We start from the raw sequence: 26,366 nt of genomic DNA on the forward strand, positions 1-26,366 counted from the left end.
ATTATTTTACAAGTGGTTGACCAGTTTTCCCAGAATCACTTGTTAAAGAGATTGTCTTTTCTCCATTGTATATTCTTGCGTCCTTTGTCAAAGATAAGGTGTCCATAGGTGCATGGATTTTTCCCTGGGCTTTCTATTTTGTTCCATTGATCTATATTTCTGTCTTTGTGCCAGTACCATATTGTCTTGATGACTGTGGCTTTGTAGTAGAAATGTAATACACCACATTAACAAATCGAAAAATAAATGCCATATGATTATCTCAATAGATGCAGAGAAAGCCTTTGACAAAATTCAACATCCATTTATGATAAAAACTCTCCAGAAAGCAGGAATAGAAGGAACATACCTCAACATAATAAAAGCTATATATGACAAACCCACAGCAAACGTTATCCTCAATGGTGAAAAATTGAAAGCATTTCCCTTAAAGTCAGAAACAAGACAAGGGTGCCCACTCTCACCACACTATTCAACATAGTTTAGGAAGTTTTGGCCACAGCAATCAGAGCAGAAAAAGAAATAAAGGGAATCCAAACTGGAAAAGAAGAAGTAAAACTCTCACTGTTTGCAGGTGACATGATCCTCTACATAGAAAACACTGAAGACTCCACCAGAAAAGTACCAGAGCTAATCAATGAATATAGTGAAGTTGCAGGATATAAAATCAACACACAGAAATCCCTTGCATTCCTATACACTAGTAATGAGAAAATAGAAACAGAAATTAAGGAAACAATTCCATTCACCATTGCAATGAAAAGAATAAAATACTTAGGAATATATCTACCTAAAGAAACTAAAGACCTATATATAGAAAACTATAAAACACTGGTGAAAGAAATCAAAGAGGACACTAATAGATGGAGAAATATACCGTGTTCATGGATCAGAAGAATCAATATAGTGAAAATGAGTATACTACCCAAAGCAATCTATAGATTCAGTGCAATCCCTATCAAGCTACCAACGGTATTTTTCACAGAGCTAGAACAAATAATTTCACAATTTGTATGGAAATACAAAAAACCTCAAATAACCAAAGCAATCTTGAGAAAGAAGAATGGAACTGGAGGAATCAATTAAACCTTTTATAAAAAAAATTTTTTTATTAGGAATTCTCTAGCCATCTAGTGGACTCTGTGTTCTTACTGCCAAGGGCCTGGGTTCAATCCCTGGATGGGGAAGTAAGATCCTACAAGCTGCACAGTGTGGACAAAACAAAAAGTTAAAATAACTTTATTGAAATGTTTGTGAATAAACATTTAAAAATTTATTGAAATATAATTTTTAAAATTATTGAAATATAATTAACCAACAACACTGTTATAGTTACAAGTGCACAGAGTGAATGAAGTCACTCAGTCATGTCCGACTCTTTGCAACCCCATGGACTGTAGCCTACCAGGCTCCTCTGTCCATGGGATTTTACAGGCAAGGGTACTAGAGTGGGTTGCCATTTCCCTCTCCAGTGTACAACCTAGTGCCAAATGAATGAACAAATGAAAATATACTCAACGTCTCTAATCATTAAGGAAATGCAAATCAAAACTTTGAGATATTACCTCACACCTATCAAAGTCTCTCAGTCGTGTCCGACTCTTTGCGACCCCATGGACTGTAGCCTACCAGGCTTCTCAGTCCATGGAATTTTCCAGGCAAGCGTACTGGAGTGGGTTGCCATTTCCTTCTCCAGGGAATCTTCCCAACCCAGGTATCGCACCTGGGTCCCCCACATTGTAGGCAGACGCTTTACCCACTGAGCCACCAGGGAAGTCCTACCTATCAGAATAGCTATTATCAAAGAGGCCATAAATAACAAGTGTTGGTGAGGATGTGGAGAAATAGAGAATCTCCTGAACTGTTCTGTGTGTACTAAGTCACTTCAGTCATGTCCAGCTCTTCGTGATCCCATGGACTGTAGCCCCCCAGGCTCCTCTGTCCATGGAATTCTCCAGCGAGAATACTAGAGTGGGTTGCCATTTCCTTCTCCAGGGGATCATCCTGACCCAGGGATTGAACCCAGGTCTCCTGCATTGGCAGGCAGATTCTTTACCATCTGAGCCACCAGAGAAGCCCTTGGGGAAGATTACTCAGCAATAAAAAAGAATGAAATCTTGCCATTTGTGACTACATGGATGGACCAAAGGGCATTATCTTAAGTGAGATAAATCAGACAGAGAAAGACAAATACTGTATCATTTCATTTATATATGGAATCTAAAAAACAAAACAAATGAACAAAAATAATAACACAGAAACAAAGCTGTAGAAAAAGAGAACAAACAGGTGATTGCCAGAGGGGAGTGAGATCGAGGGATGAGTGAAATAGTTGAGGGCAACTGAAAGGTACAGATCTCCAGTTACAAAATAAATGAGTCACAGGGATGAAATGTACAGCATGGGGAATAGAGTCAATAACAGTGTAATAATCTGTATTGTGATAGATGGCAATTAGACTTGCTGTGATCATCTTGGAATGTAAAGAAATACAGAATCACTATGTTGTGCACTTGGATTGTATATGTAATGACATATGTCCATTATAGTAGTATCATATGGTATCATATGTCATATGGTGTCATATATTATATAGTATGATATATATGTCATAGTATATCCTTCCCTCTTCTACCCTCTGGCAAGCACTGTCTTTTAAATTGTCTCCATAGTTTTGGCAGAATGTCTTTTCCAGAATGTCAAATAGTATGTAGCCTTTTCATATTGGCTTCTTCCACTTGTACTGTGTATTTAAACTTCCTCCATGTTTTTGATGGCTTGATAGCCTATTTGTTTTTAGGGCTGAATAATAGTTTGTTGTCTAGATGGACTGACGTTTATTTATCCATTAACCTATTGAAAGATATCAATTTCACTGCTTGATAATTATAAAAATATTGTAAGAAGATTTAAAGTCTTTTCAGACAGCTTTATCTGTATTTTAAATTTGTATGGGTGAGTTACTTTCTTCATCCAGTTTAACTTTTACTTTCTAAGCATCAAGAGTAAAAGAGAGAGAAAAGAACATTATAAACAAAACTCTTCCTACTCAAAATAAACCTGCACTTCCCAATCAAATGAAAAAAGAAAGAAAGACAACTAACAAATTCAACAGTTAAACCTTGAAGCAAGGTCATTTGTAACATTGATAACTTTAAATATTGATATACATGGTGTTCACTTTAAGTATGAGTATAGGTATTTAACATGGATAATTGTTACTTTGCTCATAACTTTTAATTTACAATTGCAGAAGTTAAAAAAAAGTTAAAAGCATAATAGAAATTTTCTATCAATTCAGTTCAGTCGCTCAGTCATGTCTGACTCTTTGCGACCCCATGGACTACAGCATGCCAGTCCTCCCTGTCCATCACCAACTCCCGGAGCTTGCTCAAACTCATGTCCATCGAGTCGGTGATGCCATCCAACCATCTCATCCTCTGTTGTCCCCTCCTCCTGCTTTCAGTCTTTCCCAGCATCAGGGTCTTTTTCAATGAGTCAGTGTTTTGCATCAGGTGGCCAAAGTATTGGAGTTTCAGCATCAGTCCTTCCAATGGATATTCAGAACTGATTTCATTCAGGATTGACTGGTTTCATATCCTTGCAGTCCAAGGGACTCTCAAGAGTTTTCTCCAACACCACAGTTCAAAAGCATCAATTCTTTGGCACTCAGTTTTCTTTCTAGTCCAACTCTCACATCCCTACACAAGTACTGGAAAAACCATAGCTTTGACTAGATGGACCTTTGTTGGCATTTTTTCTGTATTTTAATAGAAAATATATTTAATTTATTAATTATTTACATATATGCACATTTCCATGAGCAATGTGTATGATTTTTGCAGTTTTTCTTTTCCTTTTGTATGTTTGTTGTGAATATATACATGTACATGAAATATGATTATATGGGCTTGTCATTTGATTATTTTTCTTTTTTTAGTAATTAATTTTTGTCATCTTTTATAAAAGTAATGGTGTGCAACAAATTTTAAACTTTTTATCAAGTCCTTTACCCCAGATAATTTTAGGAGCACTGGTATAGATGTGACACCAAGGAAATTATGCTATGGTTAAGTTAATAAGGGGATGACAAAGGATGAGATGGTTGGATGGCATCACTGACTCAATGAATATGAGTTTGAGTAAACTCCGGGAGTTGGTGACAGGGAGGCCTGGTGGGCTGCAGTCCATGGGGTTGCAAAGAGTCCGACACAACTGAGCTACTGAACTGAACTGAATTGAAGTTAATAAGAGATCAAGAGACAAAGCAGTTGATTAAGTTATGTGTCCCCCTAGTGTCATTTTCCTGTGATAGGATTTTCTATAGAAAATAAATACTCTCACTTCTTTTTCAGGAACTCTGATCAAAGAAAGGACACAGACCTTGCACAAATTCGTACTACTGTTTGCTGTATTTGATGAAGGTTAGTGACCTGCAATCGAATTTTGGTCTGCTGAAAGAAATGAAATAGACTAATGTAACGTGGTACTTGAGCATGAGGGCTGTGAATGGAATGATGTAGATAGGGATGAAAATGAAAGCCAAGAACAAAATGCCTGCGGACTTCCATGGGCAGCTATGAAGTAAGAAGAGAGAGGAGCTGGGTAACAGATGGCCTTGTCTCTCATTAGTGAAAGTCTCTCAAAGACTTTTCACTTTCCTTTTCTGCTAGTGTAGAAGCAAAGGAAAGCTTAATGATTTGATCAAGGCGGGAGAGGTACAAGCTTGGGTTCTAGAGCACACACTCTTCCCACAGTCCCAGGGCAAGGCTACTTTATGCAGAAGCCGGTGGGTGGAAGCGGGTGGGTGGAAGTGGGTGGAGCTCTCCACACAGGAGCACTTGCTGATCCAGTGGGTGAGCCGCGTCTCTGCTCCGGGCGCCCAGTGCCTTCTTGCGGTGAGTGACCTGTGCACCTTCTCCTCCCAGCTGAGTTGAGGTGCAGCAGTTTTGCACAAGGAACTCTGGTCTGAAGGACGGGAAAGGGGCAAGGCCTCTGCCCCTCACAGTATCTCTTGTATGTAATTTTTTTTTTGTTTGCTTGTTAGTTTTAGTTAAACTTCATGTGTGCTAAGTCGCTTCAGTCATGTCCGACTCTTGGTGACCCCATGGATTGTAGCCCACCAGGTTCTTCTGTCTGTGGGATTCTCCAGGCAAGAATACTGGAGTAGGTTGCCTTTTCCTTCTCCAGGGGACCTTCCTAACCCAGGGATCGAATCTGTCTCCTGCTTTGTCAGGCAGGTTCTTTCCTGCAGAGCCACTAGGGAAGCCCTTGGTGAAACTTGGGGTGCATTTATTTACTTTTCCACATATCACCAATCATGGCGCAAGTGGCTGAGGCACCTGTCTCTACTCAGGAAAACAGCACAATTGAGTGGCTATCACATCTTATGGAGAATGTCAGTCTTTGGTCACAGCATTTAAGAGCTCCTGGTTTTAGTCCTACAAGCCCTTTTGGAAGTGACCTATTGCTTTATTTTCTCAATGCCTCCTCTTTAAAAGAAAATTTTTACTGCAAATCATATATATTTAAGGTGTACAAAATGATTTTAGATAAATATAGATAGAGAAATGATTACTACAGTCAAGTTAACGTGTCTGGCCGCATAGTTATCATTTTTTGTGCGAGATCTATTCCCTGAGCTTATTTCTGGTGTTCAATGTAGTTTGCTCATCATGCTGTACATTAGATCCCCAGAACTTGTTTATCTGAAAAGTTAAAGGTTGTCCCATTGGACCAACATCTCCCCATTTCCCAAAACCCTTGCAGTCACCCTTCTCTTCTGTGTTTCTGTGAGTATGCTTTTTCTTATCTTCATCTCTTACTTTTTAAATAACTTTAGCAAGTTACTTAACCCCTCTGTGTCTCAGTTTCCTCCATTTTAAAGTTAAAATAATATCTACTTTTTCATAGGATGGTTGTGAGGATTGACTGATTTCAATTCAGTAACGCGGGACCTTGCTTCCCTATAGCTCAGTTGGTAAAGAATCCACCTGCAATGTGGGTGACCCAGGTTCGATTCCTGGGTTGGGATGATCCCCTGGAGAAGGAATAGGCTACCCACTCCAGTATTCCTGGGCTTCCCTTGTGGCTCAGTTGGTAAAGAATCTGCTTGCAATGCGGAAGACCTGGGTTCAATCCCTGGGTTGGGAAGATCCTCTGGAGAAGGGAAAGGCTACCCACTCCAGTATTCTGGCCTGAAGAATTCCATGGACAAGTCCATGGGGTCACAAAGAGTTGGACACAACTGAGCGACACTTTTCTGAGGACACACTCTCACTTCACTTTCACTTTTCAGGACATAAGGTGATGTTAGTACTTCTGCTTTCTTCTCCTCCTGATAGAATCGTTCTATCATCACCTTCTCTCTCCTCTGGATCTTCCTACACTGCCATCTTCTGAACTGAGACCCCTATCACCTCTCCTCCAACTAGTCCCCTTGTCTTTTTGTGCCCCCAGCACTTCGTTCTTACTGTAGCAGCCAAAGGGAACTTACTGAAATGTGAATCTGATCTTGTCACGCCAGTCTTTAAAATCCTTCAGTTTCACAAGGCAAAATGGAAACTTCTTTACACAATAATATGTGACCTCATCCCCGACGACCTGTCTAGCTTTGTTTTGCTCCTCTTGATCCATTCACGTTGCAACCACACTGAACACATTTTGCGTTACACCCACACACGCTATGCTTTTTCTAGCATTCAGGCCTTTGCTCATGCCATTTCCTTGGCCTGGAAAGCGTGTCTCCAGCTTCATGTCAAGTAAGTTTCCACTCCTTCTAGCCTCTGTTAGATGCTTCTTTATGTATTTCCACAGCACTTGAGCTTCCTGCTTATCACACTAAACCATACTGATCTTCTTTACCCTCCTGTTCCTTTCTCTTCAAGCAGAGTGAAGTGCCTTCTCTTCTCTGGTCCCATAATACTCTGTTCTTATCTCTTTTACTTCACTCTTCATTCTTTGTAATAATGGTCCACGTCTCTGTCTATTTGAGCTACATTGTAAGCACCTTGAAGGCAGAGGCTGTGTCTACTTCTTTGTCATCAGTGCTAGTGCTCAGTGTGCTGTGCTGTGCTCAGTCACTCAGTCATGTCTGACTCTGTGCAATCCCATGGACTGTTGCCCATTAGTCTCAGTCCATGGGATTCTCCAGGCAAGAGTACTGGAGTGGCTTGACATTTCCTCCAGGGGACCTTCCCGACTCAGGGATTAAACCCACGTCTCTTGCATCTCCTGCATTGTCAAGGGGATTCTTTACCACTGAGCCACCTGGGAAGCCCTAATGCTCAGTAGTACTCAGTAAACATGTTTGACTGAATGAACACATGAGTGGATGACTGGATAAATGAACTTATGAGAGTTCACCAAAGGTTCGGTGCTTCAGAAAGTTTGTCTTTTGTATAGAAGGGCAACCTCAGTTCAGTTCAGTCACTTAGTCGTGTCCAACTCTGTGATCCCATGGACTGCAGCATGCCAGGGTTCCCTGTCCATCACCAACTCCCTGAGTTTACTCAAATTCATGTCCATTGAGTCTATGATGCCATCCAACCATCTCATCCTCTGTTGTCCCCTTCTCCTCCTGCCTTCAATCTTTCCCAGCATCAGGGTCTTTTCTAATGAGTCAGTTCTTGAGGGCAACCTCAAGGCACTGCTAATAATAATATTTCTGCTTCTTTCACTTTTATTAATTTCAGTGACAAGGTTGGGAAGGTTTCCTGTCCATGGGCTTTCATTATTACAGACTGGATGAAGCAAGTAGGACAGGGACAGGTACTGGCAGCCTTTTCTTAGGAGGATTTTCATGTTCTCCCTCTAACATAAGTCAACCAGTGAATAGAAGTCATCATGATACAAACTAACCAATATTCTCCCTTCTCCTAGTGATCATTTGTCATTATTCCCTTCTACCTACTGTCATGGATAAATATAGACAGATAGCATCAGTCCAAGCAATAAGGGTCTGGCCTTTTGGTAATTGTCTTCCCCCCTTTGCCTACCGACTTTGAGGGCAAGTCATCTCCGCTGACAAAAAAGATGTGAGCCTTATTTGCCTGATGGGAGGGAGGGAAGGGGAAAGGGAGGGTCAGTCATGAGACAGACACTTAACTGGCCCTCTGTTTCTGTCCTTTCTCAACAGGGAAAAGTTGGCACTCGGGAAAAAATGAGTCCTTGACACGTGTTATGGATTCTGCATCTGCACTGCACACCATCAATGGCTATATAAACAGGTCTCTGCCAGGTATGTACAGCCTGCTCAAGAATCCTCAGGATCTTCTACATTCACCACCAGAGATCTCTTCTCCAGTTGTCCTCAGATATTGAATTCTGGCCTCTGGGGGATCTTATGGTATGGTGACCAGTCCTTCTCGCAGTCATCAAAAAATTAAGGACTGCTAGTGTATACAGTGTACACAAACATGAGTTTGGGTAAACTCGGGAGTTGGTGATGGACAGGGAGGCCTGGTGAGCTGCGGTTCGTGGGGTCGCAAAGAGTCGGACATGACTGAGTGACTGAACTGAACTGAAGTGTATACAGTGGCTCAGATGATAAAGTGCCTACCCCAAATGCAGGAGACCTGGGTTCGATCCCTGGGTTGGGAAGATCACCTGAAGAAAGCAGTGGCCACCCACTCCAGTACTCTTGCCTAGAAAACCCCATGGATGGAGGAGCCTGGTGAGCTACAGTCCATGGGGTCGCAAAGACTCAGACACAGCTGAGTGACTTCACTTTCTTTTCTTTTCTTAGTGTATACAGACCTTACCGATTTCTCTTTTCCTTTCTAAGTGGGCATCCAAGGATGAACAGATACTTGAAGGAAAGCCTGAAACACAAAGACAATATGCAAGATAAGCAAAGTAAATTAGATAATGCATGAACCCATGGAGATGCTGGGAGAGAGGTGCCTGGAGAGAGTGTGGAAGCTCTGAGCCCTTCCCCAGGCCTTGCCCTGTATGTCACTTCCCTCTGGATGTTCCTGAGTTACATGCTTGTAGAATAAACAGATCCTCTAGTAAGTTTACAAAAGTAATAATAGGATTATATGAAAAAGAAACAATCAGAATAAGAAAGTGAAGTTGCTCAGTCATGTCCGACTCTTTGCGACCCCATGGACTGTAGCCTACCAGGCTCCTCCATCCATGGGATTTTCCAGGCAAGAATACTGGAGTGGGTTGCCATTTCCTTCTCCAACATGCTTACAAAATTAAGAATATACTTCTTAAAATACAAAGTTAATTGAAACAAGGTTTTTGTTGTTGTTCAGTCACTAAGTCATATCAGACTCCTTGTGATCCCATGAACTGCAGCATACCAGGCTTCCCTGTCCTTCAGTGTCTCCTGGAGTTTGCTCAAACTCATGTCCACCGAGTCAGTGATGCTATCTAACCATCTCATCCTGTCACCCCCTTCTTCTCCTGCCCTCAGTCTTTCCCAGTATTAGGGTCTTTTCCAATGAGTCAGCTCTTCCCATCAGTTGGCCAAAGTATTGGAACTTCAGCATCAGTCCTTCCAAAGAATATTCAAGGTTGATTTCCTTTAGGATGGACTGGTTTGATCTTGCTGTCCAAGGGACTTTCAAAGAGTCTTTTCCAGCACTGAAGTTTGAAAGCATGAATTCTTCGGTGCTCAGCCTTCTTTATGGTCCAACTCTCACATCCATATATGTCTTCTGGAAAAACCATAGCTTTGACTAAACAGACCTTTGGTGGCAAAGTGATGTCTCTGCATCCTAATACACTGTCTGGTTTGTCATAGCTTTTCTTCCAAGGAGCAAGCATCTGTTAATTTCATGGCTGCAGTCACCATCTGCAGTGATTTTGGAGCCCAAGAAAATAAAATCTTTCCCTCTTTCCATTTTCTTCCCATCTATTTGCCATGAAGTGATGGGACTGGATGCCATGATCTTAGTTTTTATAAAATACTCTGGACAGTGCTTGATGTTATGCAAGTGCTCGGTAAATATTGCAGTTATTAATGATATTCAACAATTCTGTAATTAATATGCAAGACTTCAGGTTTAGAAAAGAAATTAACTTTCAAAACATAGAAGTCCCTGCTCTCATATGTCACATTAATTGCCTCTCTGTGCATAAGTTTCCTCTCCTTTAAGGAAGGGATGACATTTATAGTTTCTTCATTCATAATATAGGGTTGAAAGTGAAGTCACTCAATTGTCTCTGACTCTTTGCAACCCTGTGGGCTGTAGCCTACCACACTTCTCCATCTATGGGATGTTCCAGGCAACAGTACTGGAGTGGGTTGCCATTTCCTTCTCCAGAGGATCTTCCCAACCCAAGGACAGAACCTGGGTCTCCTACATTGTAGGCAGATGCTTTACTGTCTGAGCTACCAGGGAAATATTGGGAGTTCAAACTTGTACAATATCCTGAACAGTGCTTGATATTATGCAAGTGCTCAGTAAATATTACAGTTATTAATGATATTGCCATAATTGGTGTTAGGTTGGATGTGAGAAGTGAGAGTAGGGACAAGAATAACTCTCACTTGCAGAATTGAATCCAGGCTTGTATTAATACCATTCACTGAAATAAGGAACTCTGGCAGAAGATGAGGTGGTAAAGATGAAAAATATGTTTTTGTACCTGTGTGTTTCCTGAGGTATCCAGGTGAAGATGTTGAGAAGGTGATTGTGCAAGTCTGGAGTTCTGGGAGAACAGGGGAGTTATCAGCATATGAATGATCATTAATCCTGTGAAAATGAATGATATTATTCAGGGAGAAAATTTGTTTAACAAAAGAATAATTAGGCTAGGGATGAGCCCTGAGGTCATCTACCATTTAATGGATGGGTAAAGAGGTGCTGTCACAGAGTGAAACAGAAGAAGGAGCAATCTAAGCCTTAGGAATGCTTTTGAACTGTGGTGTTGGAGAAGACTCTTGAGAGTCCCTTGGACTGCAAGGAGATCCATCCAGTCCATTCTAAAGGAGATCAGTCCTGGGTGTTCATTGGAAGGACTGATGTTGAAGTCGAAACTCCAATACTTTGGCCACCTGATGCGAAGAGCTGACTCATTTGAAAAGACCCTGATGCTGGGAAAGATTGAAGGCGGGAAGACAAGGGGATGGCAGAGGATGAGATGGTTGGATAGCATCACCGACTCAATGGACATGAGTTTGGGTAAACTCCAGGAGTTGGTGATGGACAGGGAGGCCTGGCGTGCTGCGGTTCATAGGGTTGCAAAGAGTAGGACACAACTGAGTGACTGAACTGAACTGAAGCCTTAGGTAAACAAAAGTCTGTTGGCACAGAGGCAAAGGGAAAACAGAATTTCAAGAAGGAATGAATGGTTAACAGATGCAGATGAAGACTGAAAACGATCCATTGGATTCAGAAGCACAACAGTCATTGATGACTTCAGCAAGAGCTGTTAGTTTGAGAGTACCCCCGTGTCCTTGGAAAGTTGGGTTTCAAGTCAAGATAATAAAAATTTGTACACAGAGTTTGTCCATCCTATCCTAGAAAGTGTTTTCCATTTCAGATTCTCTGCTTCTTGGCTCTAGTTATGTTATTCTTACTTCCCAGGTCTGATTGGATGTCATAAGAAATCAGTCTATTGGCACGTGATTGGAATGGGCACCACCCCGGAAGTGCACTCAATTTTCCTCGAAGGCCACACATTTCTCGTGAGGAACCATCGCCAGGCTTCCTTGGAGATCTCACCAATAACTTTCCTTACCGCTCAGACAGTCCTGATGGACTGTGGCCAGTTTCTACTGTTTTGTCGTATCTCTTCCCACCAACATGGTAATGTCTATAGATCTTAAAAAATGAGTATTAGAAATATCCAGCTCTTCTTTTAAATATTTCACCTTGAATATAAGAGGGCTTGATTATTAGTAAATAGGACTTGGGGGTTTATCTGTGATCAAGGGAAGGGAAATGGTTTAGTGAAGAATGAGGTGGCGAATGTGAGGAGGAGAGTATGTTGTTGTTTACTAAAGCCTACTTAATGTTGTTTTCCCAACATTAAGTAGGCTTTAGTACTATGGAGAGAGCGATTTGGGGTCATGGAATCTAGGATGTAATCCTAAGGGCTCCAGGATGTCAGTAATGATGCCCCAATATATAGCAAATACAAAAGGATATTGTGGTGCTCCATATGAGACACCAGACAACTGGTATACAAGGAGGCATGCTGTAGATACTCGGTCAGAGATGAGAGACATCAGGAGAAACAACATGGGAGTGGAAGTTGGTAAACACACGTGAGGCACCACGTGAAGCTTTCAAGGATGACTTGACTTTGCAAAGGGTCAAAGATCCTATCTAAGGAAGTTGAGATGATGGTACCTACGGTTGCAAATTATTGTTAATGTGAGTGAGCTCATTTGTAGCTATAGGCTATGAAAACTCATGTTACATGATCAGCTCATCCCCATTTTTCTTCTTGTATATTTACTCTGCTAACTCTTAATCTTGGATCAGTCTAACAGGTCTCTTTGTCTCCTCCTCTATTGTGGCCATTGAGAGCTATTGGAAAGAAATGTTGGGGAGGCCTGATCTTTCATGATGAACAGCACTTGTTATTCCTGTCAATCTAGTATTAACCCTCCCTTCAGGTTCCTTGGTTGCCCTGAAAAAGAGATTTGATCTTGCACTTTTTCCCACTTATTTTCTGTGAGTGACTTTGTTTCTAGTCCTCTGTAGTGAGGAAACATAGGAACCTCTTTTCCTGATACGTTACATAAAAAGTTACATAATAATTATGGGATTTTTGACAAGACAAAATGTGTCATACCAGACAAGTAACAGGAAGTCGATCCTATAGGCACATAGGGAAAGGTCATTTACTTGTATGCAGGCTGCTCATGACCTAGTTTGAAGCCTGATTCTGTTTAAGAAGAGTTTGTTTTATGTTCTCTTTCTTTTTCTTATTCTTTTGACCCTTCTTTATGCTGATTTTAATCCTTGTTTTTCAGAAAAATGTTTTGTCTTTTTGGAACTCATACAAAATCCTTCATTTTTAGATCTAGACTGAATTTTGTTTAAGGCTACATGAACCCACACTAGGTGCTTGCTGCTCCTAAAATCTGCCTTGTTCCCCATCACCCAGTAAATAGGTCTCCTTTCTTAGAATTTTTATTCAAAGCTGTCCTATGGCATTAGATAGGGGAGGGATTATTATTATTTACATTTTATAAAGCATGCAAATGAGATTAAGATTGCTTAATAGACTTGCTTTAAGGCTTACATCTAGCCACAGTCGGACATGCTCTTAAAATATATAATGTATTTCCTTAATTCTAAGCTGAACCTTTTCATGTTTTTATTAACTTTGGATATGTCTTAAAATTTATATCTATACTATGATTTTTCTTGACAAGCTACTAAATCTATGGTTTGTATCATAATTCAATGGACTATGTATAAAAATTATTAGGTAACTGTAGGGGTGGGGAATTAGTCTGACCTAGGTTTCCAAAAGCTGAAAATATGCAATTCCTCAGGCCTTCTTATTTACAATTTGAGAGTTGGGAAGTGATAGGCTCAGAGCCAGTTCCAGAAGGGAAAGAAAAGCAAATGAGGAAATCTTGAAACAGGAGTCATAGATTGGAGGAGAGTCGGGCAGAAGGGAAATGGTGAGTGCAAAGACCACAGGAAGAAACCCGAAAGTACCAGCTATAGGGAAGGTAAAACATACAGGAGGTTACAACCCTTAGGAGAAGGCCTTGAAGGCATAAGAGAAAACAAAGTCAGAAGAGTTGAGGCCAGAAAACCTCATTGAACCTCACGTTGGTTTTGTCTGACTTCAGATGGTATGGAAGCTTATGTCAAAGTAGATAGTTGCCCAGAGGAACCCCGACTATGGATGAAAAATAACCAAGAAGAAGATTATGATGATGGTTTGGATGACTCTGACATGGATGTGGTCAGGTTTGATGGCGACAATGCACCTCCCTTTATCCAAATGCGCTCAGTTGCAAAGAAGCATCCTAAAACCTGGGTCCACTACATTGCTGCTGAAGAGGATGACTGGGACTATGCCCCCTCGGTCCTCACCACCAGTGACAGGTAAGGAACTTTTGACTCTTGGTGTTATCTCTTCCCCATAATCCAAAAGTTCTTCCCAGTTTCTCAAAACAGCAAACCCTTAAGCCATGTGTAGGGTTAGGTACAGGCAAGTGTGAAGTCACTCAATCATGTCCACTCTTTGGGACCCTATGGACTGTAGCCTACCAGGCTCCTCTGTTCATGGGATTTTTCAGGCAAGAGTACTGGAGTGGGTTGCCATTTCCTTCTCCAGGGGATCTTCCTGACCCAGGGATCAAACCCAGGTCTCCCGCATTGTAGGCAGATGCTTTACCTTCTGAGGCACAGGGGAAGTCCTCCCTCCGGCTAAGCAGACCAAGAGCATTAACATATTTCAGAAATTCCCACCAGGGATACCTAGATTTTTCTCACCCTTCCTTGATGAAATCATATCAGCTGTTTTAAAGTTGAATTTTAGCAACCAGTCCTTTACCTGGCATGCTTCATTCCAACGTCTTATCTTTTTGTGTCTCATACAGAAGTTATAAAAGTCTGTATCTGAACCACGGTCCTCAGCGGATTGGTAGGAAGTACAGAAAAGTACGGTTTATAGCTTACACAGATGGAACATTTAAGACTCGTGAAGCTATTCAGCATGAATCAGGGATCCTGGGGCCTTTACTTTATGGAGAAGTTGGAGACACACTTTTGGTAAGTTGAAGAAAAGATATAAGCTTGGGTAAGAAGACAAAGGCTGGAGAGTTGTGAGTTTTCTGCAACTTCCTGTTTCAGCCTCATGTCCAATGGGCATCATCTTTTAAAATGTATAAATATTACACAAATAAGTGTAAATTATAAATTTGTTTTAAAATATTCATACATAGGAAACAAAATTAATGCCACCCATTAAACCTGCCACTCCACTGAAATACTCATTGCTTAAACTTTCATACATATCCTTCTACAATTTTTTCCACTAGTTATATAGTACAGGAATCAGCAGATTAAGGGCTGTGAGCCAAATTTATCTCATAGTCTACTTTTGGAGAACCTGTGAACATAGAAGGATTTTACATTTTTGAGAGCTATAAGGAAAAGAATGGGGCTTCCCAGGTGGTGCTAGTGGTAAAGAACCCATCTGCCAATGCAAGAGACATAAGAGATGTGGGTTTGATCCCTGGTAGGAAGATCCCCTGGAGAAGGAAATGGAAACCCACTCTAGTATTCTTGCCTGGAGAATCCCCATGGACAGAGGAGCCTGGCGGGCTCCAGTCCATGGGGTTGCACAGAATCAGACATGACTAAAGTAACTCAGCAAGGAAAAAAACAACAAGGATATGTAACAGAGTGTAGATATAGCCCAGAAAGCCTAGAGCATTTACTATCTACCCATCCCTTTCCAGAAAACATTTCATGACCCTTGATGGAAGATATTAGTAACACTTATGCTGCAGAGAACAATGGTTTAAAAAAAGCAGGGATATTTTTTCACAATCAGTTTACAGATAGATGGTCATGTCAATGAGGGAAAAAAATGCACAACATAAAAAGTGGAGAGTTACATTTTATTAAGTCACCATTCTTAGAACTTGGGCTGGGGAGACAGCATCTCAAATAACTTTGAGAGAACTCTTCTGAGGAGGGGAGCCATGATATATAGGAATCTTTGCAACAAAGACTTCCGTGGTGGCTCAGACGGTAAAGCGTCTGCCTATGATGCAGGAGACCCGGGTTCTATTCCTGGGAGGGGAAGATCCCTTGGAGAAGGAAATGGCAACCCACCCCAGTACTCTTGCCTGGAAAATCCCATGGACAGAGGAGCCTGTTGGGCTACAGTCCATGGGGTTGCAAAGAGTCGGACATGACTGAACGACTTCTCTTTCTTTCTTTCTCTTTCTTTCTTTCTTTCTCTTTCTTTCTTTCTTTCTCTTTCTTTCTTTATTCTTTCTTTCTTTTGTTCTTTCTTTCTTTCTTTCCAGCAAGAGGCAGGTAGTCAGACTGTCAAAAGATTTATTGCTAATTAAAGACAACTAGATATGTCAAGTTGAGGAATTTAGGGCTTTTCTGTGCATGGGAAGATCCCAGAGTGTGCTCAGTGAAATCATTCCTTTGATCTGCACCTCAGGTATCTGGGGCCAGGATCCTGTGTTTTCACATCCTGAGTTTCCTCAACCTGCACCACTGGGGGTGGCTTCAGTTTGCTGACCACTAGATGGCAGGCATTCCTTGTTTCCAGCCTAAGTACCCCAAGGGCTCACTGTTGAGGGTGACTGCAATTGCTGATGACTGCAACATCTGTTGATTACTGATATGGCAGGCAGCATTCCTTTTTTATTTTCCTTTTTTGAATTATGAAAGTATGATAACGCATTTACAGGAGACTTGGGAAATACACATACTTCCTCTATATATTGCAATTATTTTTTAAGTAGGTAAATGAAGATTTTAGTTGGAGTTTCAATACCAAACTCTCAAAAATTAATAAAATGAATATACAGAGAAGGATAAACATATAGTAGACCTGAAAGGCACTGTGAACCAATTCAACATAATTGAAGTTTATACAATTTTTCACACAACAGTAGCATATGAATTCTATTCAAGTCCCTATAGACTATAAACTAGGAGACCCTGGAAGATATCTAGGGACATAAAGCAAGGTGTAAAAATTTCATGGTCTAAAGATATTGAAATCATAGAGTCTGTTCTCTTATCACCGTGAAATTTTGTTAGAAATGGCCATCTTTTGCTTATATATTTGTAAAAGGCTTTATGTATTACAGATGTTAGCACATTATTATTTATCTTTCATGTATTTTTCTCAGTCTGTCACTTGTACTTTAACTCCTTTATGATGCCTTTTTCCCTATAAAGATTTTCAGTTTTAATATAGTCAAGATCTTTTTATCAGTCTTTACATTTATATTTTTCTGAATATTTTTCATTTATGTTTTCTTCCCAGGAGCATCTTCACCACCCCTAAGAGATGATAAAAATAGTCTACTATATTTTATTCTTTTTGTGTTTACAGTTTTATTTTTATAATAAGCATTCTAATTGTTCTGGAAGTTACTTTTGGGTATAGAGCATAGTGTCAAATAAGGATTTCTGCAAGTGACAGCAATTTGGCCCAATCAACCTTTCTTCACTAATTGAAAAATGCCTTTTTTATTATATGCATGCATACTTAGTGATGTCTGACTCTTTGCGAACCCATGCACTGTAGCCCACCAGGCTCTTCTGTCCATGGGATTTCCCAGGCAAGAATACTGGAGTGGGTAGCCATTCCCTTCTCTAGGGGTTCTTCCTGACCCAGGGATCAAACCCAGGTCTCCTGCATCACAGGCAGTTTCTTTACCACTGAGCCACCTGGTAAGTTCTTTTGATTATATACTAAAATGCTGAAATCTGTTCTCTTTAACTGATCTGTTACTATACTGTTTTAATGACTACAATCTTGTAATATGTTCTGATATTTGTAGGGCACGTCTTTCTTCATTGCCCTTCTTTAAAATTTTAGTTAGCTATTATTGTACATTTTTCTTTTTGAATTTTATTTACCTGTTTTTAATTAGTAAAAGTAACTCAAAAGGCAAAAAAGTGTATGCAAAACAAAAGGAAACTTACCTTCCTCCCAGACTTCTAGTACCCTAGTGTGAGCTGCAATTATTGCTGTCAGTTTTTCATATTCCCTTTCAGGAATAATATAAGTTATACAAAGACATGCATAAACTATATACAATACATTCCATGGGGTTGCAAAGAATCTGAAACAACTGAGAAACTAAGACTATACCAATACATGTGCATATATTTCACACAAAAACAGAAGCATGATGTAGATTGTTCTGCGCAAGTGTGTTCAGTCCCTTACTTGTGTCTGACTCTTTTCAACTACATGGACTGTAGCCCACTAGGCTCCTCTGTCCATGGAATTTTCCAGGCAAGAATGCTGGAGTGGATTGCCATTTCCTCCTCCAGGGGATGCTTCCAACCAAGGGATTGAACCCATGTCTCCTGTGGCTCCTGAACTGGCAGGTGGATTCTTTACTACTGAGCCACCTGGGAAGTCCCTGAAAATTGTTCTGTACCTTGATTTAAAAATTTTAACAATGTATCTTGGATATCGTTTCATATCAAGATATATAAGTCTACCTCAGTTCAGTTCAGTTGCTTAGTTGTGTCAGACTCTGCAACCCCATGGAATGCAGCATGTCAGGCTTCCCTGTCCATCACCAACTCCCAGAGCTTGCTCAAACTCATGTCCGTTGAGTCAGTGATGCCATCCAACCATCTCATTCTCTGTCGTCCCCTTCTCCTCCTGCCTTCAATCTTTCTCAACATCAGAATCTTTTACAGTGAGTCAGTTATTTGCCTCAGGTGACCAGAGTATTGGAGCTTCAGCTTTAGCATCAGTCCTTCCTGTAAATATTCAGGATTGATTTCCTTTAGGATTGACTGGTTTGATCTCCTTGGAGGGACTCTTAGGAATCTTCTCCAACACTATAGTTCAAAAGCATCAATTCTTTGGCACTCAGCTTTCTTTATGGTCCAACTCTCACATCCATACATGACTACTGGAAAAACCATAGCTTTGCCTAGAAAGACCTTTGTTGGCAAAGTAATGCCTCTGCTTTTTAATATGCTGTCTAGGTTTGTCATAGCTTTTCTTCCAAGAAGCAAGCATCTTTTAATTTCATGGCTACAGTCACCATTAGCAGTGATTCTGGAGCCCCCCAAAATAAAATCTGTTATTGTTTCCCATCTATTTGCCATGAAGTGATGGCACTGGATGCCATGATCTTAGTTTTTTGAATGTTGAATTTTAAGCCAGCTTTTTTACTCTCTTCTTTCACTTTCATCAAGAGTCTTTTTAGTTCCTCTTCAATTTCTGCTGTAAGGGTGGTTTCATCTGCATATCTGAGCTTATTGATATTTCTCCTGGCAATCTTGATTCCAGCTTGTGTTTCATTCAACCTGGCATTTCATGTTGGTGAACCTTATTCTTTCATTTCTCGTGTTGTGAACTTACATATGCTGAATCCTGTGAGGCTTTTCTGTTAATGTGAAAACTGGAGGATTATTTTTTACATTGTATACAGAAATTATCAAATTTATTCAGAAGTAGTGAGAATAGTAAAATAAACTTCCTTGAATCCATCACTCAGCTTCACCATTTATCAACAAATGGCTAATCTCATTTCATCTATAAACCAACTAGGTCTAACAGACATCTATGGATCAGGCCACCCAACTCCAATAGAATACATATTCTTCTCAAATGAACACAAAACATTCTCCAGGATAGACTTTATATACATTAGGCCATGAAACAAGCCTCAAAATTTTAAAGAAAACTAAAGTCCAAAATTTCTTGTGAACATAATTGCAAAAATCCTCCACAACACATTATTAAACCAAATCTAGCAACACTTTTAAAAGATCATATACTATAATCAAGTGAGATTTATCTCGGTAATGTAGGGATGATTAAAATATGAAAATTAGTACAGCTCAACATATTAATGAACAAAGGACAAAAATCATGTGATCATGTAATAGGTGAAGAAAAAGGGCTTGGCGAAATCCATTACCCATTCATGATAGACAAAACTCTTAGTAAACTAGCAACACAATGCAAGATCCTTAACTTGATGAATAACATTTAAGGAAAATTTATAATTTGGTGAAAGACTAAATGTTTTCCCTTTGAAATTAGGAACAAGTTAAGATGTCCACTCTTGCTATATTTAACACTGTTGTTGTCATTGTTCAGTTGCTCAGTCATGTCCAAGTCTTTGTGACCCCATGGGCTGTAGCCAGAGGCTCCTCTGTCCATGGAATTTCCCAGGCAAGAATACTGGAGTGGATTGCCATTTCCTTTTCCAGGAGATCTTCCTGACCCAGGGATTGAACCCATGTCTCCTGCGTCTTTGCATTGGCATGCAGATTCTTTACCACTGAGTCATGGGGGGAAGCCCATTTAACACTGTACTGGCAGCCAATGCAGTAAAGCAAAAAAAAAAAAGGAATTACAGGCATTTAGATTGGAAAGAAAGAAGTAATACTGTCTTTATTTGCTGATGATACAATATTTTATATAGAAAATCCTAAAGAATCTACTAAAAAGGTTTAGTTCAGTTCAGTCACTCAGTCGTGTCTGACTCTTTGCAACCCCATGGACTGTAGCACGCCAGGCCTCCCTGTCCATCGCCAACTCCCAGAGTTTACTCAAACTCATGTCCATTGAGTCAGTGATGCCATCCAACCGTCTCATCCTCTGTTGTCCCCTTCTCCTCCTGCCTTCAATCTTCCCAGCATCAGTGTCTTTTCAAATGAGTCAGCTCTTCAGTGTCTTTTCAAATGAGTCAGCTCTTCAGTGTCTTTTCAAATGAGTCAGCTCTTCTCCTCAGGTGGCCAAAGTATTTGAGTTTCAGCTTCAGCATCAGTCCTTCCAGTGAATATTCAGGACTGATTTCCTTGAGGATGGACTGGTTGGATCTCCTTGCAGTCCAAGAGACTCTTGAGAGTTTTCTCCAACACCACAGTTTAAAAGCATCAATTCTCCAGTGCTCGGCTTTCGTTATGATCCAACTCTCACATCCGTACATGACTACTGAAAAAACATAGCTTTGACTAGACAGACATTTGTTGGCAAAGTAATGTCTCTGCTTTTTAATATGCTGTCTAGGTTGGTCATAACTTTTCTTCCAAGGAGCAAGCATCTTTTAATACTAAAAATGTATTGGAACTAATAAACCAGCACAGCAAGGTTACAAGATACAAGATCAATATTAAAAAATAAGTTGTATTTCTTTACACTTCAATGAAAAATCTGCAAAGAAAATTAGGAAAGCTTTCATTCATGATAACATAAAAAGAATGAAATAACTTGGGATAAATTTAACAAAAATGGCATAAGACTTGGACATTGAAAACTGAAAAAATGTATTGTAAAAAACTATAAAAATGTGAAAAATATATTGTAAAAAATTGTAAAGTGAAAAATGTAAAAATTGTTACTGGGATAATTTTTAAATATCTAAATAAATGGATAAACATATAATATTTATAGATTGAAAGAGCCACTTACTTTTAAGGCTCTTCCAAATTTATCTATAGATCTAATTAAATCCCTATCAAAATCCCAACTGTCTTTTTTGCATAAATTGACAAGCTGATCCTAAAATACAGATGAAATTGCATAGGTCCCCTAATAGACAAATGAATCTTGGGGAAAAAGAAAAAACAAAGTTTGAGGACTCACACTTCAATTTCAAAACTTACCACAAAGCTACAGTAATCATGAAAGAGTGGTACCAGCATAAGGTTAGATATGTAGATCAACGGAAAACAATTGAGAGTCCAGAAATAAACCTACGTATCTATGGAGACTCGACTTTTTATTGAAGTATAGTTGATTTACAATATTAAGATATGTTAATTTCAGTATAGCGATTCAGTGTTTTTGCATAGTATACTCCATTATAGGTTATCACAAATATTGGGCATAATTTCCTGTTGTTGTTGTGTTAAGTCACCAAGTTGTATCCAATGTTTTGTGACCCCAGGGACTGTAGCACACCAGGCTTCCCTGTCCTTCAAAATCTCCTGAGGTTTTCCCTAGCTAATGTCCATTGAGTCAGTGATGCCATCCAACCATCTCATCCTGTGTCATCCCCTTCTTCTCCTGCCTTCAATCCTTCCCAGCATCAGGGTCTTTTCTAATGAGTTGGCTCTTCTCATCAGATGGCTAAACTATTGGAGATTCAGCTTCAGCTTCAGTCCTTCCAATGAATATTCAGGACTGATTTCCTTTAAGATTGACTGGTTTGATTTTCTTGCAGTCCAAGGGACTCTCAAGAGTCTTCTCCAACACCACAGTTTAAAAGCATCAATTCTTCGGCGCTCAGCTTTCGTTATGGTCCAACTCTCACATCCATACATAACTACTGGAAAAACCATAGCTTTGGCTATACAGGCCTTTGTCAGCAAAGTAATGTCTCTGCTTTTTAATATGCTGTCTGGGTTGGTCATAGCTTTTCTCCAAGGGGCAAGCATCTTTTAATTTTGGGGCTGCAGTCACCATCTGCAGTGATTTTGGAGCCCAGGAAAATAAAGTCTGTCACTGTTTCCATTGTTCCCCCATCTTTTTGCCATGAAGTGATGGTACTGGATGCCATGATCTTAGTTTTTGTAATATTCAGTTTTAATCTGGCTTTTTCACTCTCCTTCTTCACCCTCAATCAAGAGGTTCTTTAGTTCCTCCTTACTTTCTGCCATTAGAGTGGTATACAGTAAATCTTTGTTGCTTATCTGTGTATCTTATGTATCATAGTTTTTATCTGTTAATCCCATTTATCCCCCTTCCCTTCTCTTTCCCTTTTGATAACTTTAAGCTAGTTTTCTATGAGTGAATCTGTTTCTGTTTTGTAAATACAATCATTTGTGTCATATTTTATATTCCACATATAAGTGATAAATGGTATTTGTCTTTGTCTGATTTACTTCATTTAGTACGATAATCTCTGGGTTCATCCATGTTGCTGCAAATGGCATTATTTCATTCTTTTTTACAGCTGAGAAATATTACATGAGCCTGGTGCTGAGAAAGATTGAAGGCAAAAGGAGAAAGGGGCGACAGAGGATCAGATGGTTAGATGGCATCACCAACTCAATGGACATGAGTTTGAGCAAATTCTAGGAAGTAGTGGAGGACAAAGGAGCCTGGTGTGCTACAGTCCATGGGTCCCAAAGAGTCAGATATGATTTAGTGACTGAATAGCAACAATATTGCATGGTATATATGTACCACATCTTTTTTATCCATTCATCTGTCGATGGACATTTGGGTTGTTTCCATGCCTTGGGTTTTGTAAATAGTGCTGCAAAGAACATTGCGGCGCATGTATCTTTTAAAATTAGAGTTTTCATCTTTTCTCGATATATCCCCCAAAATGGGGTTGCTAGATCATATGGTAGCTCTATTTTAGTTTTTTAAAGGAACTTCCAAACTGTTTTCTATAGTGGCTGCATCAATTTACATTCCCACCAACAGTGTAAGAAGTGACCGTTTGACTTTTCACAAATGTCCCAAGACCAATTAATGGGGAAAGAATACTGGAACAACTGGATACCCACATGCAGAAGAAAGAGATTGACCCTTCTTCATACCATACTAAAAGTAGATCAAAGATATAAATGTAAGAGCTAAAACTATGAAACCCTTAGAAGAAAATACAGGAGTAAATGTTTGTAACCTTGGATTACACAATAGTTTCTTAGGTATGACATCAAAAGCAACAAGCAACAAAAGATAAAAGATTGGAGTTCATCACAATTAAAAACTTCTGTGCCTCAAAGACACCAACCCGAGAGTGAAAAGACAACTCATGGAATAGGAGAAAATAATTACAAATCATATATCTGATGAAAAGAATAGTATCCAGAACATATAAAGGACTTTTACAGCTGAATAATAAAAAGGCAAATAATCCAACTAAAAAATAATGATCCTGGGTCCTTTAGTATTTGTATAGACATTTCTCCAAAGATGATGTACAAAGAAGTGACCAAAAAGCACATGAGAAGATGCTGAACATTATTAGCTTTGAAAGGGAAAGGATTAGTTGCTCAGTTGTGCCCAACTCTTTGAGGCTCCATGGACTGTAGCTCACCAGACTCCTCTGTCTATGGGATTCTCCAGGCAAGAATACTGGAGTGGGATGTCATTTCCTCCTCCAGGGGATCTTCCCCACCCAGGTATCAAACCTGCTCTCCCACATTGCAGGCAGATTCCTTACCATTTGAGCCACCAGGGAAGCCCATTAGCTATTGGGGGAATGCAAATCAAAATCACTGGTGACTTAGATGGTAAAGAATCTGCCTGCAATGCAGGAGACTTGGGTTCAGTCCCTGGGTGGGGAAGATCCCTTGGTGAAGGGAATGGCTACCCACTCCAGTATTCTTGCCTGGGGAGTTCCATGGACAGAGGAGCCTGGCGGGCTACAGTCCATGGAGTCGCAAAGAGTCAGACACGACTGAGTGACTAACGCTTGCACTTTTTCAGAATAGCTATAATCAGCAAGGCAGATAATAACAAACATTGGTGAGGACGTAGAGAAATTGGAAGTCTCATAAACTCTGATGGGAAAGAGTTACATCCAGTCTGAGATAACAGTTTGGCCATTCCTCAGAACATTAAAAATGGAGTTACCCTGTGACTCAGCAATTCCTTCTAGGCATATACTCAAGAAAGATGAAAATATAGGTCCACACAAAGACTTGTATGTGAATGTTCACAGCAGCACTATTCCTAATAGCCCCAAATTGGAAGCTATTTAAATGTTCACCAATTAGTGAATGAATAAACAAAATGTAGTATATCCATATAATTGGAATCAGTTCAGTTCAGTTCAGTTCAGTCGCTCAGTCGTGTCCGACTCTTGGCGACCCCATGAATAGCACGCCAATTGGAATGCTAGTCAGCAATTAAAAGAAGTGAACTACTCATACATGATACAACATGGATAAAACTCAAAGTATTATGATAAATTAAAGAAGGCAAGCAAAAAAACACTTACATGATTTAATTTATATGAAATATCTAGGAAAGGCCTATTTGTAGGGCAGAAAGCACATTAGCAACTCTGGACTCCAACTTTGGGTGTTCCACTAAACAAGTCAGAAAGTGCCTCACCTTTGACGACCCAGCATCAGAAGTCACACAGCATTTTATGGCATAATCAGAGTCAAAGCCCACCCGGAATCAAGGAGAGGGAAAATTTGGCCTACCTCTGATGGGAGGAATGTCAAAGAATTTTGGAACCATATTTTAAAACTGCCACATAAACTCACAACCTATTTCTCAAAAGCAACAAAGGAAGCCAGAAGACACTGAAGTCACATCTTGAATGTGTTGCAAGAAAATCACTATTAACCTAGAAAGGATCACTATTTTATTGGCTATTTATCCCAATATTCAAGGGATATATAATTTGTATTCAAATTTTTAAGTTTATTTACGACTTCGCTGGGTTTTCGGTGCTTTGCTCTGGCTTTCTCTAATTGAGGCAAGCCGGGGCTACTCTTTGTGGTTGTACATGGGCTTCTCATTGTGGTGGCTTCTCTTCTTGCAGAGTGCAGGCTTTAGTAGTTGTGGTACACAGGTTGTGGACATGTGTGGTACACGTGTTGCCCTGCAGCATGTGGAATCTTGCCAGACCAGGGAGAGAACCCATGTCCCCTGCATTGGCAGGCAGATTCTTAACCACTGGACCTCCAGGGAAGTTTAGTATCAGAGAAAAGTAAAGACCCACCAGTACTTATAGGCTAGCACAACCTTAGTTGTCAACCTGACCAGGACAGTATAAGAAAGGAAAATTAAAGTTACAGACCAGTTGTATTACAAACATGGATTCAAAAAAATCCTAAACAAAAGTTAATAAACCCAGTGGCACAATATATAAAAATGATTGTAAATATATTATGATCTAACTGATTTATCTGAGGAGTACTAGATGAATTTAGTGCTTTTGAACTTGGTGTTGGAGAAGGCTCTTGAGAGCTCCTTGGACTGCAAGGAGATCCAACCAGTCCATCCTAAAGGAGATCAGTCCTGAATATTCATGGGAAGGACTGATGCTAAAGCTGAAACTCCAGTACTTTGGCCACCTAATGTGAAGAACTGACTCATTGGAAAAGACTTTTATGCTGGGAAAGATTGAGGGCAAGAGGAGAAGGGGACGACAGAGGATGAGATGGTTGGATGGCATCACCAACTTGATGGACATGAGTTTGAGCAAGCTTTGGGATATAGTGAAGGACAGGGAAGCCTGGCGTGCTGCAGTCCATGGGGTCGCAAAGAGTTGGACGCAACTGAGCGACTGAACAACAAGACGAATTTAACTTTAGAAAATCAAATATGGTAATATACTACAGTAACACATAAAAAGGTAAAATATCATTTGATAATCTCAATAGTTTCATACAAATATTTGTGAAAATTCAAAATCTGTTCATAATAAAAAGTCATAGGAAACTGGGATTGCAAGTGACAGCCTAATCCTGATAAAGCTCTACAGAAAATCCATAGTCACCATCATACTTGGTGGTGAAACTCAGAAATCCTTGTTTAAGATCAAGATAAGAAACAGTTAACAGGTATCACCACCTTTATTTAATATTCTACTAGAAATTCTAACCAATATCCTTAGGAGAAAAAGATAAAGTTTTAAGGTTGGAAAAGAATAAACAAAACTGTTATTATTTGTGTGTGTGCTAAGTCACTCAGTCATTTTCCACTCTTTGCGACCCCATGGACCATATTCCCACCAGGCTCCTCTGTCCATGGGATTCTCCAGGCAAGAACACTGG

The 26,366-nt window shown here is 39.9% G+C and overlaps 1 protein-coding gene and 1 non-coding gene across 3 annotated transcripts in view; one reads left to right on the forward strand and one right to left on the reverse strand.

The window, feature by feature from the left end:
- F8 (coagulation factor VIII) overlaps positions 1-26,366 on the forward strand; it is a 142,382-nt gene that overhangs the window by 32,646 nt on the left and 83,370 nt on the right. For both annotated transcript variants that reach the window (XM_070366172.1, XM_070366173.1), the window contains exons 6-10: positions 4,356-4,424; positions 8,138-8,239; positions 11,544-11,765; positions 13,775-14,033; positions 14,531-14,702. In XM_070366172.1, the coding sequence (XP_070222273.1) occupies positions 4,356-4,424; positions 8,138-8,239; positions 11,544-11,765; positions 13,775-14,033; positions 14,531-14,702 (824 nt within the window). The remainder of the gene's footprint in view (positions 1-4,355; positions 4,425-8,137; positions 8,240-11,543; positions 11,766-13,774; positions 14,034-14,530; positions 14,703-26,366) is intronic.
- LOC138986556 (small nucleolar RNA SNORA25) lies at positions 5,341-5,466 on the reverse strand. The gene has a single exon (XR_011463369.1). It is a non-coding gene; the product is annotated as a small nucleolar RNA SNORA25 (small nucleolar RNA).

This window comes from Bos mutus, chromosome X (genome assembly GCF_027580195.1).
Source record: "Bos mutus isolate GX-2022 chromosome X, NWIPB_WYAK_1.1, whole genome shotgun sequence".
NCBI classification, from domain to species: domain Eukaryota; kingdom Metazoa; phylum Chordata; class Mammalia; order Artiodactyla; family Bovidae; genus Bos; species Bos mutus.